The 17,530-nt window shown below is 37.7% G+C and overlaps 1 protein-coding gene across 11 annotated transcripts in view; it reads left to right on the forward strand.

Annotated features, from left to right (window-relative positions):
• TMC1 (transmembrane channel like 1) overlaps positions 1 to 17,530 on the forward strand; it is a 360,191-nt gene that overhangs the window by 305,511 nt on the left and 37,150 nt on the right. For all 11 annotated transcript variants that reach the window (XM_067039582.1, XM_067039580.1, XM_067039581.1 and 8 more), the window contains 5 exons: positions 8,406 to 8,548; positions 13,047 to 13,191; positions 13,809 to 14,003; positions 16,553 to 16,732; positions 16,858 to 17,019. In XM_067039582.1, the coding sequence (XP_066895683.1) occupies positions 8,406 to 8,548; positions 13,047 to 13,191; positions 13,809 to 14,003; positions 16,553 to 16,732; positions 16,858 to 17,019 (825 nt within the window). The remainder of the gene's footprint in view (positions 1 to 8,405; positions 8,549 to 13,046; positions 13,192 to 13,808; positions 14,004 to 16,552; positions 16,733 to 16,857; positions 17,020 to 17,530) is intronic.

Here is a 17,530-nt window from a genome sequence, read left to right on the forward strand (position 1 = left end):
GGTTCTCTTTTCTCCACACCCTCTCCAGCATTTGTTGTTTGTAGATTTTCTGATGATGCCCATTCTAACTGGCATGAGGTGATATCTCATTGTAGTTTTGATTTGCATTTCTCTAATAATTAAAGATGTTGAGCAGCTTTTCATGTGCCTCTTGGCCATCTGTATGTCTTGTTTGGAGAAATGTCTATTTAGGTCTTCTGCCCATTTTTGGATTGGGTTGTTTGTCTTTTTAATATTGAGCTGCATGAGCTGTTTATATATTTTGGAGATTAATCTTTTTTCTGATGATTCATTTGCAAATATTTTCTCCCATTCTGAGGGTTGTCTTTTCATCTTGTTTATGGTTTCCTTTGCTGTGCAAAAGCTTTTAAGTTTGATTAGGTCCTATTTGTTTATTTTTGTTTTTATTTCCATTACTCTAGGAGGTGGATCAAAAAATATCTTTTTGTGATTTATGTCAAAGAGTGTTCTTCCTATGTTTTCCTGTAAGAGTTTTATAGTGTCCGGTCTTACATTTAGGTCTCTAATCCATTTTGAGTTTATTTTTGTGTATGGTTTTAGGGAGTGTTCTGATTTCATTCTTTTACATGTAGCTGTCCAGTTTTCCCAGCACCACTTATTGAAGAGATTGTCTTTTCTCCATTGCATATCCTTGCCTCCTTTGTCATAGATTAGTTGACCATAGGTGTCTGGGTTTATCTCTGGGCTTTCTATCCTGTTCCATCAATCTATATTTCCGTTTTTGTGCCAGTACCATATTGTCTTGATTACTGTAGCTTTGTAGTATAATCTGAAGTCAGGGCGTCTGATTCCTCCAGCTCCGTTTTTTTCCCTCAAGATTGCTTTGGCTATTCAGGGTCTTTTGTATCTCCATACACATTTTAAGATTCTTTGTTCTAGTTCTGTAAAAAATATCATTGGTAATTTGATAGGGATTGTATTGAATCTGTAGATTGCTTTGGGTAGTATAGTCATTTTCACAATATTGATTCTTCCAATCCAAGAACATGCTATATTTCTCCATGTGTTGGTATCATCTTTCATTTCTTTCATCAGTGTCTTATAGTTTTTTGCATACAGGTCTTTTGTCTCCCTAGGTAGGTTTATTCCTAAGAATTTTTTTCTTTTTGTTGCAGTGGTAAATGGGAATGTTACCTTAATTTCTCTTTCAGATTTTTCATCATTAGTATATGGGAATGCAAGAGATTTCCGTGCATTAATTTTTTATCCTGCAACTTTATCAAATTCATTGATTAGCTCAAGTAGTTTTCTGGTGGCATCTTTAGGATTCTCCATGTATAGTATTATGTCATCTGCAAACAGTGACAGTTTTACTTCTTCTTTTCCAATTTGTATTCCTTTTATTTCTTTTTCTTCTCTGATTGCCATGGCCAGGACTTCCAAAACTATGTTGAATAAGAGTGGTGAGAGTGAACATCCTTGTCTCATTCCTGCTCTTAGAGGAAATGCTTTCACTTTTTCACCATTGAGAATGATGTTTGCTGTGGGTTTGTCATATATAGCCTTTATTATGTTGAGGTAGGTTCCCTCTATGCCCACTTTATGGAGAATTTTTTATCATAAATTGGCGTTGAATTTTGTCGAAAGCTTTTTCTGCATCTTTTGAGATGAACATATGGTTTTTATTCTTCAATTTGTTAATATGGTGTATCACATTGATTGATTTGCATATATTGAAGAATCCTTGCATCCCTGGGATAAATCCCACTTGGTCATGGTGTATGATCCTTTTAATGTGTTGTTGGATTCTGTTTGCTAGTATTTTGCTGAGGATTTTTGCATGTATATTCATCAGTGATATTGGTCCGTAATTTTCTTTTTTTGTAGTATCTTTGTCTGGTTTTGGTATCAGGGTGATGGTGGCCTCATAGAATGAGTTTGGTAGTTTTCCTTCCTCTTCAATTTTTTGGAAGAGTTTGAGAAGGATGGATGTTAGCTCTTCTCTAAACATTTGATAGAATTCACCTGTGAAGCCATCTGGTCCTGGACTTTTGTTTATTGGAAGATTTTTAATCACAGTTTCAATTTCAGTGGTTGTGATTGGTCTGTTCATATTTTCTGTTTCTTCCTGGTTCAGTCTTGGAAGGTTATACCTTTCTAAGAATTTGTCCATTTCTTCCAGGTTGTCCATTTTATTGGCATAGAGTTACTTATAGTCATCTGTTAGGATGCTTTGTATTTCTGCGGTGCCTGTTGTAACTTCTCTTTTTTCATTTCTAATTTTATTGATTTGAGTCCTCTTCCTCTTTTTCTTGATGAGTCTGGCTAATGGTTTATCAATTTTCTTTATCTTCTCAAAGAACCAGCTTTTAGTTTTACTGATCTTTGCTATTGTTTTCTTTGTTGCTATTTCATTTATTTCTGCTCTGATCTTTATGATTTCTTTCCTTCTGCTAACTTTGGGTTTTGTTTGTTCTTTTTTCTCTAGTTCCTTTACGTGTAAGGTTAGATTGTTTACTTGAGATTTTTCTTGTTTCTTGAGGTAGGCTTGTATAGCTATAAACTTCCCTCTTAGAACTGCTTTTGCTGCATACCATAGGTTTTGGATCATTGTGTTTTCATTGTCCTTTGTCTCTAGGTATTTTTTGATATCCTCTTTGATTTCTTCTGTGATCTCTTGGTTATTTAGTAACGTCTCATTTAGCCTCCATGTGTTTGTATTTTTTATAGTTTTTTTTTTCCTGTAAGTGATATCTAGTCTCATAGCATTGTGGTCAGAAAAGATGCTTGATATGATTTCAATTTTCTTAAATTTACTGAGGCTTGATTTGTGACCCAAGACGTGATCTCTCCTGGAGAATGTTCCATGCGCACTTGAGATGAAAGGTAATCTGCTGTTTTTGGATGGGAATCCTATAAATATCAATTAAATCTATCTGGTCTGTTGTGTGATGTAAAGCTTGTATTTCCTTATTAATTTTCTGCTTAGATGATCTGTCCATTGGTGTAAGTAAGGTGTTAAAGTTCCCCACTATTATTGTGTTACTGTCGATTTCCTCTTTTAGAGCTGTTAGCCGTTGCCTTATGTATTGAGGTGCTCCTATGTTGGGTGCATATATATTTATAATTGTTATATCTTCTTGGATTGATCCCTTGATCATTATGTAGTGTCCTTCCTTGTCTCTTGTAACATTCGTTATTTTAAAGTCTCTTTTATCTGATATGAGTATTGCTACTCCAGATTTCTTTTGATTTCCATTTGCATGGAATATCTTTTTCCATCCCCTCACTTTCAGTATGTATGAGTCCCTAGGTCTGAAGTGGGTTTCTTGTAGACAGCATATATTTGGGATTTGTTTTTGTATGCATTCAGCAATCCTGTGTCTTTTGGTTGGAGCACTTAATCCATTCACGTTTAAGGTAATTATTGCTATGTATATTCCTATTACCATTTTCTTAATTGTTTTGGGTTTGTTTTTGTAGGACCTTTTCTTCTCTTGTGTTTCCCACTTAGAGAAGTTGCTTTAGCATTTGTTGTAGAGCTGGTTTAGTGGTGCTGAATTCTCTTAGCTTTTGCCTGTCTGTAAAGCTTTTGATTTCTCCATAAAATCCGAATGAGATCCTTGCTGGGTAGAGTAATCTTGGTTGTAGTTTCTTCCGTTTCTTCACTTTAAGTATATCATGCCACTCCCTTCTGGCTTGTAGAGTTTCTGCTGAGCAATCAGCTATTAACCTTATGGGAGTTCCCCTGTATGTTATGTGTCATTTTTCCCTTGGTGCTTTCAATAATTTTTCTTTGTCTTTAATTTTTGCCAGTTTGATTGCTATGTGTCTTGGTATGTTTCTCCTTGGGTTTATCCTGTATGGGACTCTCTGGGCTTCCTGGACTTGGGTGGCTATTTCCTTTCCCGTGTTAGGGAAGTTTTTTTTTTTTTTTTTTTTTTTTTTTTTTGCGGTATGCGGGCCTCTCACTGTTGTGGCCTCTCCCTTTGAGGAGCACAAGCTCCGGACGCGAAGGCTCAGCGGCCATGGCTCACGGGCCCAGCCGCTCCGCAGCATGTGGGATCTTCCCAGACCGGGGCACGAACCCATGTCCCCTGCATCGGCAGGCGGATTCTCAACCACTGCGCCACCAGGGAAGCCCAAGGGAAGTTTTTGACTTTAATCTTTTCAGATATTTTCTTGGGTCCTTTCTCTCTCTCTTCTCCTTCTGGGACCCCTATAATGTGAATGTTTTTGTGTTTAATGTTGTCCCAGAGGTCTCTTAAGCTTTCTTCATTTCTTTTCATTCTTTTTCCTTTATTCTGTTCCACAGCAGTGAATTCCACCATTTTGTCTTCCAGGTCACTTATCCGTTCTTCTGCCTCAGTTATTCTGCTATTGATTCCTTCTAGTGTATTTTTCATTTCAGTTATTGTATTGCTCATCTCTGTTTGTTTGTTGTTTAATTCTTCCAGGTCTTTGTTAAACATTTCTTGCATCTTCTCGATCTTTACCTCCATTGTTTTTCCGAGGTCCTGGATCATCTTCATTATCATTATTCTGAATTCTTTTCTGGAAGATTGCCTATCTCCATTTCATTTAGTTGTTTTTCTGGGATTTTGTCTTGTTCCTTCATCTGGTACATAGCCCTCTGCCTTTTTATCTTGTCTATCTGTGAATGTGGTTTTTGTTCCACAGGCTGCAGGGTTGTAGTTCCTCTTGCTTCTCTGGGAGAACTTTTAAAATGTACTGAGTTCAAGGTTCTTGTGGAACATCCAAGTGGAGTGAGATGTGTAATGGGTATTGGGCATACGATCTAGAACTCCCACCATTAGTATCAGTTGCAGATCATAGCACAAAAGGCAAACAGAAGTTTTCTTTACAGAAGCCAGCATGGTTAAATAGGCAGTGTGGCATAATGAAAAGCACTCAGTCATGGGATTTAGACAGACTTGGATTTGAATCCTACCACATACTACCTGTGTGATATTAGACAACCACTCTGAGCCTTTTATGCATGGATGGGCACCACAAAAAACTGTCTACTTCACAGCTTTTGAGGGCCAGAGTTCACTGCCTAGGCTCCCATAGACAGGTAGAAGTTCATTCCCTCTACTGAAAATGAGAGAATCTGTGAAGGCTCAGCCCAGCTTCATTGTAATCTACATGCTTCCTAGCTTAGAACTGTATAATATCAGTTTTATAACTCTAGATCTGGGTTGGAGCAAAAGGAAAAGAAACTCGGAGGCAAGCAAAGCATTAGACGGAACTTGGCAAGTCTAGTTAGAGAGAAGGAGGGTGGCCGGGGGCTGGATCTCAGCATGTACCACATAAGTGCCAGGCTGGCTGCTATTCTTATAAAGTTGGTCGAGGTTTGTTTTGGGTGTTGTTAGCCATCTCACTCCTTGCTTCTCTCCCATGTCCCGAGCGTATCAGAATTTAAATGATGTCATTCCCTATCTTTCATCCACACTTGAAGCTTTCTTTAACACTAAGGTATAAATGATGATAACAGCTCAGAGAAAAGTAGAAATATACTCCTACTAGTGTGGTAGTACTTCCCCTTCACATACCCTCAGCAGGCACAGTTCACAAGTTATAGCTTCCTTTCCTACTAGTTCTGACTTCATGATTTTTTTTCAAAATAATGGTCTGACGGTTACTACAAACTAAAAAGGCTTACTAAGGATGATGAAACTCATTTACCATAGTGGGGATAGAATGTTGTCTTTCACAGTGAGTATTTATTTGTAGTGAGAAACACCAAAGGGATGCAACTCTAATATAATTTCAGGTGACACATACTTATAAAGGGGACATTTGCATGCAGAACTTTTTCTAGGGGCCTCTGTAATCCAGTCTCCCACTCCATCTATGTATAGTATTTGGCAAATAAGTTCTTGATAAAAGTTAGTTAGATAAAGAAATACATGAGTTGATTCCTAGCGACAGCATCATCAAAGCATTCTCATAGACGTGTGTTGGTTTCTGTGAACTAGACCAGCTGCAGCATTCAAACAGAAATTAGAGTCTTGGTAGACAATGTGCAAGCATGGAACCTAGAGTTGGACAGGAATTTTCTGTGCTCATTTGAAACTTGGCTGTGTCTGTGGTTTCTCTGTCACAGATTTTGGGATGGGAGAGTGCTCCCACAGGGAAAGCCATGTGCGCTGACATGGAAACCGAATGGAACCTTGGCTAGGCTAGGAGTCATTGCTATTTTAGTCACTTCCAGATGTCTGCTATTGGAGTTTTAAGGGAAAGGGAAAGATGTGTGGCGTGTGGTGGGCCACAGGGTGGAAGGGGAAGGGGAGACCTCTTTTAAGCCTTTCAGTGTGTTTAAAACCACCCCTCAATATGCTACTGAGATGGATCGGATAAGGCTTTTAAAAACTGTGTGCTTTAACAGTACTTCCTCTTTTGTTTACATGCTTCACTGCATATGTAGAAATAGACCAACTGAAGAAACCTTTGCGAAGTAATCAGAATTCCAAAAAAGGGCTCTTACCCCCATTGGTTGTGATCTAATATTTATTAAGTGCAGCCATTGAACATATGCTGAATGACACATACACCAGGTGAGTTAGCTGCCCCAGAAGCTACTGTGCTAACCTAACAAGCTCACCAGATGTTTGTTACATATCTACTTTCTCCTTTCATGTTATTTTGGAGGTGGCTTTTAATCCCAATACTGTCATTATGAATTAGAAAAAGAAGTCATGTTGTAATGTTTATGTATGTGAAGATGAGGCCCTTTGAAATCTTTTCAAAAGGGGTGTCTAGATCCTTTCCAGGAGGTCCTGGCACCCACTCTGAACCAACCCAGGGGTCCAGGGACTTCCTTTTTCTTTGTTTTGCTGGGTAGATATGGCATTAGTTTGATACAAGTCCTGGTAGGCAAAGAAAGCATAGGAGAAGCAGTATAGCACAGTGGTTAAGCATATGGATTTGAATTAGACAGACCCCCTTCAGGTTCAGACTCTGTCATGTACTAGCTATGTGAACATGGACAAGTTACTTAACTTCTTTAAAGCTCAGTTTCTTCATCTGTAAAATAGGTGTAGAGCTATTGAGTCTTTTTCGGGTGGGGAAGTGATGGTAAATAACACCCCCTACCTTGTCGACCCAGGTTGTGAACTAACCAGAAAAAAGACAAAGGGTTAGACAGATGGAGGTCAACATGCCATCTTTATTATTGTTAAAGCTGATATTAAAGAATATGACATCTTTTTATGGGCAGTGGGCTTCAGAGTCAGACCTTCCTACCCAACAGTCCTAGATCAGGACAGGATGCCCCTCACAGGGTCAGAACACAGCATGGGATCTCAAAGGAGGAGGAAGAGTGGTGCCCTACATCATCTCCATTCCTCATCCATGCTCTACTATCAGATGAGTTTCTCCTCCCTGGGGTTAGTATGAGGCAGTGGAGAGGGGCTGGGAGTTTTACAGTTATGGTTCTTCTCTACATGGCAAGTAACAAGTGTAGAGGAAAACTATTGCCTCTAACGGTAGCCACTTCAAGAGGGTTCTTGTGAGGATTCTGTAAGAAGAAGTAAGGTGTTCAGCACATGCTACCTGCTCAAAAAAATTTATTGATTGATATTATTCCTGCAATTATCTTCTCACTTCACAAAGCATAGTAGTTTTAAGTTATTGTCAGAGAGATGAAGTCAGAGAGAAGCTGAGGAAGTGGATATATAGTAATACAGAAACAATGCTGCCAAGCTAAGAGTGAAGAACACAGTGAATGAGAGAAGGAGAGAATGAAGACTATTATAAGGGAAGCAACATCAAAATATGCCATGTTCTGTGTATAGAGAGCAGTTACTCAGGTGGCTTTGGAAGATGGTGATTCCAACCCTGGCAGATAATTTTTGGGAAACAGCATGTAATTTCATGAATAAACATGCTTGTTCGGGGATCATAGTCTTGATGAATGGAAGTTTGTGCATATTGGTTCCAATGTCATCTCACCTGCTCCTTGTTTTTGCTAAGTGTGAGCTGAGATGTGGCCTCTGTGGTTTATGGAGAACCAATCTAACTGTGGCTCAGGTGACTGGAAGTGGAAACCTGCCATGACACTTTGAGGAAGCACATTTCAGATCCTCCCCTCAATATTAAGCAGGGTCTTAAAATTGTAAATTTAATGACACCATGAAGTGTGTTTTGATGTTTCAATCAGTGGGCATTTCACGGTAATGCCTCCACAGCTGAGCAAGCCTATATTTGGTTAAAAATTTGGCCTATTTAGAAGTCCCTGAATTTCAAGTAAACCAAGAGGCTGTCGATCAATGTGGCAGCTGAAACAGTCACTCCATGAAGCAAAACAACAGGGCTCATGTCAGAGCCATCTCCCAAGTTTGAAAATTAATGTCATTTTGTTATTCCTCTTAGAAGTCGAACTTTTTTCTTTGAGTTGCTCTTCACAGCATCTGTTAAGTGACTTTGTTGTTGGATTTTAGGGCTTGGCTCAATATTCCGTCCTCTTTTATGGCTATTACGACAATAAACGAACAATTGGATGGATGAATTTCAGAATGCCACTATCCTATTTTCTGGTGGGGATCATGTGCATTGGATACAGCTTTCTGGTTGTCCTTAAAGAGTAAGTTTCATTGGTCTCTTGGGAAGCAAGCAATGATTTCTGGAATCAAATGGAAAAATTAATTTGAGAATTGGATTTTTTTTTCTGTTTCATGTCTAGAGAATGCAGAGTATTTAAGAGATAAAATGTGGTTTTAATACCTACACTAACGTTAGACTATTACATCTCCCAAACAAAAGGGTTGAACACAAGTACAGGACTTTGATCATCTCACTGGGTCACAGTGATGGTTGCATGCCTATCCTGTGGTTAAGCATATTTTAAAATTGTGCTTTTTTGTACTTTAAGGTGTGAATCAATGTTTCAAACAAGACAGGGAAACAGCTGCTGACCCCTCTTTTTGCATACAGAGAGGTTTGTGACTTGCAGAATCAGCTCAATAGACAGAATCTGTTGTTCTCTGTTCATTAAAACAAACAAACAAACAAACCCAGAATAATCACTCATCCAAAAAATTTCAGCTGTGTAAGACAGCAAAAACAAATGGCCCTCAACGAGACAGTCATGATCAACTATCTAGTCATGTTTTATTTTTGAAGAGGATTTATTAGAGCATGGAAAAGAATTTCATTGGGGAACTGATGAAACTGCAGCTCATTTTTTCTCCCTGTCTGAAATATATTTTTAAAACCTCACTTGAAGACATTGCAGAAACCTAGCACAGTCATTTAGGGCTATAAATAATATGAATAATCCATCCTTTAGCTAATTTTCTGAACCAGTTCAGCAGGTGTTGAAACATCTCAATTAAAGTCTCCACCCTTTTATTTAACTATGCACAAGGTAAATTGGCCTTTTGCTTCATTGCAGGGAAGGACCTCTACCGGAGGGTCCAAGTCCTCTTGAGCAGGAGCTTTCTGGAACAGTCTTTGGCATGCTTTGTGTCCTGTCCCCTGCCAAACTTATTGGTGCCTCCAGAGAAAACTATTATGCTTAGCTTTTAAGCCCTTTCAGGACTTGAAAAAGGCCTTAAAGGAGATCCCATATCCAAAATCTTTATCTAGTTGTCCAAGTGTAATCAGAGACCCTAAGTGTGTAAAGTATCTTCTACCTGATCAAGTACTGCCACATTCCAAAATATCTAAGATATTTCTAGTCTTTTGGCCATTTTGATTTGGCAGGACTAAAGTCAAGGGTACAGTTACATTACAGAGGCCTTGTGAGTATCATTTCCATGTTGGTCCCTTAGTCTCCATAGTCATTGAGGAAGCATGTCTATGGATGTCCAAGTCCTCAGCTTCTTCTAGTGATTGTGCAGAGGCTACATACCCCAGTGGGCTCTTGAGCCATTCTTCATGGAATCAAATGCCAGCTCTAGCCCATTCTAAAAGAACTTTGACAAATTGTTCAACTGCTCTATTTTCCCATTTCTAATAGAGGTGTAATAACACCTTGATGTTAGGATGGCTATGAGGACAAAATGAGTCAGTACATACAAACACTTAGAACATGGCTGGCATATGGTGATTGACAAGTGTTAACTGTTTTATTAGGATTATAATTCATAGGCTTATTGAAAAACCAAACAAAGCCAACATGGTAGGAATTGAGGTCATATGATAGCCCCAGCAGTAGGGTAGTCACATATGGTTATGTAGTTATACATTAATAGATTTGCACATTTATTATAATAATTTTCTGGCAGATGAGTGTAAAGCATCTAGAACAGCATTATGCAAAGAACTATAAGACAAGGAACATATAATTTAAAATATTCTAGTAACTATATTAAACAAATACATAGGTAGGATATATTTTAATAATATATTTTATTTAACTCAATATATCAAAAGTATTCCTTTAACATATAATCAATCTAAAATTATTATTGAGATATTCTCTGTCTTTTTTTGGTACTAAGTCTTTGAAACCTTATGTATATTTCACACTGCTTCATTTCAAGTGCTCAGTAACCACATATTGCTGGTGGCAAACTCATTAGCTAGTGCAGCTCTACAGGAAATGGCAACTTGTCCTATTAGCTCAAAGATGCTATTTAGGATAGCTGTAGGGCACAAATTCTACATCTTCCCCCTCAAAGTCATCCATGTTATGCCACCCAAACCAGCCTGATTTTGGTCCCTCCCTCTGGCAGGGGACCTTTGGTTGTTCATTACCAGATTGGCAAGTAGTTTAAGCTCACTGGCCTATAGGGCAAGACAATTCCAAAGTGATTTATGACTCCTACCCCACTCCTAGCCCTGGGGGCAAGGCTTGGTAGAAGAACAACTGATGAGATATAAATGATTGTTCAGAATCCTATATCATCTCTTTCCCCCACCACTCCCCCAAACAAATACATTCTTGGAATAAACATGAGTGGTTTTATCGGATACATGACTCAAATCATGGGAAACTAAAATTGAATACTGAAATCAACTAGGCAACTGGTGGGCTTTGTCCTCTTGCCCATATTCTTTGTCTTCAGCATCCTCATCCATAAAAGGGAAGCAAATATCTATATTTGATTAATTAATAAGGAAATTGGAAGGAAAATTAGATATCCAAGAAAGCACTTTTAGGTTTTAAGATAGGGTGACTAACTTTGTTGACCCAGGACTCTCCTGGCTTTAGCATTGAGTCTTGTGCCCTGGAAACCTACTCAGTCCCTGGCAAAGCAAGACCGTTGGTCACCCTTCCTTCCTCCACTCTTTCCGTCCATCATTCCTTGCAAATTATATGTTGAGGTAGCTTCTCAAAGATATAGTTGTTCAAAAATATAACCCCCTTGAAAAAGGAGGAATTTTTGTTTAAGTATGTACACTTTTTTTCTCTACAGACAAGGAATGGAGCTGTACATGAAATATTTTATAGCTATCAGGGCCATCTCTTAGTAAAAATGTGTTGTTACCAGAGGTTGTCTTCAATATCCTTCCTCCCTTTCTTGTCACTCCCTTTTAGCATTTCACTCCCTTTCTTGTCAATTCCCACATACTAGAAGTTCCCTGTTTGCTTGTCCAGCTAGAGCTCCCTTCTCTGGAAGGCTGTCTACAGCTACGGAATCTTGCCTGTGATAAAGCTCCATTCAAGACTTATCTGTCAAGTGGTCAGTTTTACTTGAGGCCCTACCCTTTGCTCAGTGACAGTGCAAAAAGGGGTGATGGCAGCTTAATCAAAAAAATCATTTTCTCCTAGGTTAATCCATTGAAAATGTTTGATTTCAACCCTTTTTGACCTACAAAAAGGCACTTTGTATGGTTCAACATATCTCATGGTGTCCTAGCTTGGGTACCAGAATGAAGTCAGAAAACCTAAAACCTTGACCCACCCCTGTGGTTTACTTCTGTATAATGGCCAGAAGTATAGAATCACTTCATAATTTTATCCTTTATAAAATCACTTCATAATTTTATCCTTCAGCTTCCCCAACTGTAAAAAGAGAATAATATTAACTACTATGACCTCTTGTTAAGTTTTTGAGAAGGGCAAATATGGTAATACATATCAATACCATTTGCAAAGGGTAAAGTGGTAGATTGATGTAAGGAATAATTATTTTTGGTTATTTTTCAAACACATTAGCCCATCTGAAATATAGAAACCTCTGTAAGGAATAGGACTAAACAGTGGGGAAATTTAGATGATGTTAGAGATACCTGCCAAACTACATTGTCAGCTTTATGTCATTGTACTCCTTTCTTTTTCCAGTTCCATATCACTGCAATATTTAAAAAACTAAAACCTTATGGGACCACTTTATAATATATATCATATAATATTTTAATTTTGCGCTTTATAGTGGTAGGGGAAAAAAGGGAAGTGGAGTAAGTGGAATATAGATCTTTAACCACTGAAGTAAGTAAATGTACTTTAAACTGTCCAAGCAAAAAAAAAAAAAAAAATTAGAACATCACTGGTTAGAATATATGTAACCACTTGCTATTAAAGTTGTATAAAAATTTTGTCTTTTGGTCAAGAGTTGTCGAGTATGGAAAAATTCCATGCATTCAGTGTAATCACTCTTTGGAAGGAGATTCTAAGGGGAATTGAAATCTGTGAAGGAGTTTCCTGATCTGACCTGGGTTAATCCATCCCTAGGCTTCACAGGGTCTGGAAACCAACTAAAATTGTGTACAACAGTTTAAGAGTCTATACGTATGTTTTTCCTGATGAGGGGCCTGGTGGTTTTCATCAGATTTCTAAAGATATCCTTATCCCACAAAAGTTTCAGAGCCTAGTATATGACCCTAGGAAAACAGTCTAGGAAAACAAATAAAAAATACATAATTTTACATAACCTGTTTAATTGTTAAAATCATCAATGGTTAGTAGTCTTTTAATCTTGAAGGCCTGGAAAATGAACAGCTTAAAAAATTAAAGCAAAAAAAAATTTTAATAAACTTCTATTTTCTGGTTATTAGAACAAACTTGTTTGAAAGTATATGTCTTTTAGATATTGCTTCTCCAATTTCCCTATAATTACTATGTTTTGCTATTCCCTAACCTCTCCCTTTCTGCTTGTATTCTGGCTGCTGGATTAAACTTCCTGTTTGTATAGGATGACCAAAAATATTGGTGATGACGGAGGTGGTGACGACAACTCTTTCAACTTCAGCTGGAAGGTGTTCACCAGCTGGGACTACCTGATTGGCAATCCTGAAACAGCAGACAACAAATTCAATTCTATCACAATGAACTTTAAGGTAAAAATACCAACTTCAACAGCCTTTTCTTGGTATTTCTAAGAGTAAAATTGGAGCCATTCCAAATGGTCTAGGTAGCAAAGTATCTTGACAATTAAAAGAAAGATTAACTCAACATTTTTTCCTACCAGGATCTGGGCAGGGTTCTGATTATGACTGGAAAATGATTGATGACCCATGACAACACTCCTTCTCTCTAAATTTGGTAATAAAACAATGCCATTGGCTTGAAACAGCCAACCATTAGTAATCAGAATCAGATATTTTAAATAATAGAACAATGCTCGCTAATTATTTACAGGAATACATTAGTCCGATATTTTAAATGACTCTAAAGTATTATTTTGTAGTTGTTTTAAAAAACTGTACTAGAAGAGACTTTATGATGAAGACTATCTCAGTAAATATTAACTCAACCAGAGTTTGTTTGTAAGAATTCTTCCTCTTTCTCTTACTTTTTCTCACTTGCTGGCAATATTCACCTGGTTTGTGGAATCCCAGATTCAGTTTACATTTTCATTCCTCACTTTCTGATGTTTGCAGAAATAATTCCTGAGTTCATGATACTTTTTGTAGCTCAGATATTTCTTTTTTCTTTCTGTTTTGCCTGGGTACAGGAAGCTATAATAGAAGAAAGAGCAGCCCAAGCAGAAGAAAACGTCCACTTGATCAGATTCCTGAGGTTTCTTGCTAACTTCTTCGTGTTTCTAACACTTGGCGGGAGTGGATACCTCATCTTTTGGGCTGTGAAGCGATCCCAGGAATTTGCGCAGCAAGATCCTGACACCCTTGGGTGGTGGGAAAAAAATGAAGTTCGTCTCTGCATGCTTTTTATGTGCTTAGAATCTGACATTTGAGATTTTGTGGGTTGTGCTTCAATGTTGGGACATGAAATATGGCCACTCTTTACCTATCTCTGTCATCCTGACTTGAGAGTGAACCAACCTCGGCACACATGTCCCTATTCCAGCCTTACTTCCAAATCTGTCTACTGTCTGTTTTTCACTTTGTGACATTAGGGAAAGGTAGAGTTGGAAGAGAGATTAGAGCACATATTCCAACCAGTACGTTTTATAGACAGAGATAATGAATCTCAGATTAGGTGATGTGTTCATGGTCTCAGAACCATGGAGAACAATGAGAGTTAAAATTTAGGAATCTTGATTTCAAGCTCAGCACTCTTTCCATGACCCTATGTTGCTTTCTCTGTAGGTCCTGCATCTATCTTTGAAAGATCCAATTGTCCCCTGAATTCTTTGAAGCAGCAATGATAAAGCCCTGGGTTCTTATGTTTATTTCACTGGAAACATTCAGATTGCCTCCCCCACTTTGGGCAAGACTGGGCCTCTCTCTGTTTTTCACTAGCAGCCTAACTGCTCCACCTCCTCTCCTTACCCTATTACCTTCCCTCCAAATGCTATTCAAATGAGGAAGGCCAGCTCTTTGACAGGAATTAAATATTACGATTGCGATTTGTCTTCAGGGTATCTGCCCATTTAGCAGGTCCAAGAAAAGAGGTCAGAGGTAGATATTTAGAATCAGGAAATCACTGGTCATGTGTTGTTTCTTGGGTCTGTTCCCTTTCATAAAATGTTCTAGAATACAATGTGGCATCATTTTGAACTTGGGCATTTTCAGTGTGTGGAGATTTAGGCGGTGGGAAGTGTAGATTTCCTACACTGAAACTTCTGCAGAGTCTTGTAGACCAAACAGATTATGAGTCTTCATAAGCATAGAATTTCCCAGAAAAATCTTGCACAGAAAATGGTATAACCTACTTACAACAAAAGCCTCCAAACAAAAACATTCTAGGTATTTCAGAAGCAGTAACACTGAAGATGGGAGACTATATATTTAAGAGACTATGATGACATAGACATTTCATGGAAACCTGTAAAACAGAGAGTCATTAGGTGGAGTTATTTTACTTATTTTAAACAAAGGGGAACCTCAAAGCATTACTAAGTTTGCTTTCAAAATTATCCTTGCAGTTATGATAGCATTTCTAGGCAAAATTATCATGCCACTTTGGTCCATGGTTTGTACTGATCATATTTTTGTATTAATAAACCACAGAAAAGGAGGGATAATTGATTATCATCAAAAGGGTCACTCTTTGTAAGTACATGTTTAATATCCATCTTAGGGGACCCCTGATTCCTAGGGGCCAACAAAGGTAATAATGGGGATTCATGAAAAACTTTACAAATTTGATGAAACAGAATTTAAATTTACCTTATATAAGATTGCTTAGCTCTGCCAAGTTTTTACTTTAGGTTGAAATTATATCATGCTGATTTTATATTATGTCACGCTGACTTTTAGCTTCTGCTGGTCGTACTTATACAATGTTCTTAGTCAAAAGGGAAAAACATATTGACAATTATTTTCTCAATATAGTTTGGTAGTTCTAATCATTCAAAACGTGGAGTCTACCAGGGGGAAATGGGAAGTGTTCAACAGTGACAGTTTGAGCCAGGTATTCAGGTAAACACATTGCCAGAGTCACCTGGAACCTTTTTTTAAACTTTATTTAAAGGGTTTTTTTCCCCCATTATAAAAGTAGTACATGCTCTGTATTCTTTTCCTTGACTTAATTTAGCCTAATAATATAATCATAAGTGTGCCAATCAATCTGGAGATAAGGGCCACAAATTTCCAGCTTGTCACATTTTCATTCTCTCTCTCTCTCTCCTTCATAATTCTCTTACCTTTGGCATTATAAGCCAGTTCTTCATTTTTCTGCCTTGGCTTTGATGACATTATGCCATGTATTCTCCTTTTGTTTTTTCTGAATGTTCTCTCTGTTTTCTTTGATAAAGTCGATTCCATTTTTTTTCTTTCTTTCTTTTTTTTTTTTTTTTTTTGCCCCTTATAGTTTGCAGTCCCACAAACTCAGTATTTAGTCCTGGGCCCATCTCAAGGAATTCATCCATTCTAACTGATTAAACTAGCGCATGTGCTGATGATTGCCAAATTAGTATTTCCAATTTGGACCTCATTTCTCAAGTAGATCATTTTCCATTTCCTTTGGAAATCTTGTTGTGAGGTGCAGAATCAGTTACCATGTATAACAGTAAATGTTCTCTGCATAGAAAGTAAAGTAAATTGCATCCCTCATTATACTAGGAAACACTATTATTACTGGCACATCCACAAGCTCATGCACATGTACATCTTGAAAATATGAGTTGAATATTGTCTCTGTTGTTTTAATAAGATCAAATTTTTTAAATACATGAAATAATTTTAGTCTTATAAAATATCAAAGGAATCTAGCTGGAATCTTGCAAATTTGGAGGAAAGCAATAATAATTTTTAAACACCATTAACTTGGTTCACCCCTTGTGTCTTCTTGTAGATGAACATGGTCATGTCCCTCCTGGGGATGTTCTGTCCAACATTGTTTGACTTATTTGCTGAATTGGAAGACTACCATCCCCTCATTGCTCTGAAATGGCTCCTGGGACGCATTTTTGCTCTTCTTTTAGGCAACTTGTATGTATTTATTCTTGCCTTGATGGACGAGATTAACAACAAGGTAAATCTTGTGTCTGGATTGTCCTTGCCATCAGCATGTTGTTAGATTCCCAGTCTCAAGATTGCCAGAAATGCCTTTGAAATCTCTGTTGTCTTCATTTTTGTTTCCATTACTCTGCTTTCTAGATTGAAGAGGAGAAGCTAGTAAAGGCCAATATTACCCTGTGGGAAGCCAACATGATCAAGGCCTACAATGCATCACTCACTGGAAATACCACAGGGCCACCCTTTTTTGTGCACCCTGCAGATGTACCTCGAGGACCCTGCTGGGAAACAATGGTGGGGCAGGTAATGTCACAAACAGAAGTGCATAACAGTTAATGGATTAAAAAAGAGCAGGGTCACTATTTCTTCCATAAGCGTGGCCTGTTTTTTATTGCTTATTAATGAAAATAGCTGAGACTTATTGACTGTTCACCATATGCTGGCTGTGAATTTCATATATATTATCTCTTATAGTCCTCTCATGCATCCATTCAGGTAAGTAGTACATTTACACCCCTTTTACAGTTGCATGTAAAGGAAGGATATTTTAAAATGGTCTGAGGAAATGTTTACTATCTATCTGTGTTATAATAAAACACCTAGATATAGATACAACCCAAGTAAATATTTAAGTGGAACTCTAGTTAGTGTTACCTTTTTTCCATAAAAAAAGAAAAGATTCTTTTGGGAGCATACACTAATACTCATTTCAATAATTTAATTTTTGTCAAATAATTGCCCCTTAAGCATGAAAGGAAATACTATTTTAGGTTTGTTGTTTTCAGATGACTGTATAAATGACCCCAGTCCAAGA

The sequence above is a fragment of the Kogia breviceps genome, chromosome 8, assembly GCF_026419965.1.
Source record: "Kogia breviceps isolate mKogBre1 chromosome 8, mKogBre1 haplotype 1, whole genome shotgun sequence".
Lineage (NCBI taxonomy): Eukaryota > Metazoa > Chordata > Mammalia > Artiodactyla > Physeteridae > Kogia > Kogia breviceps.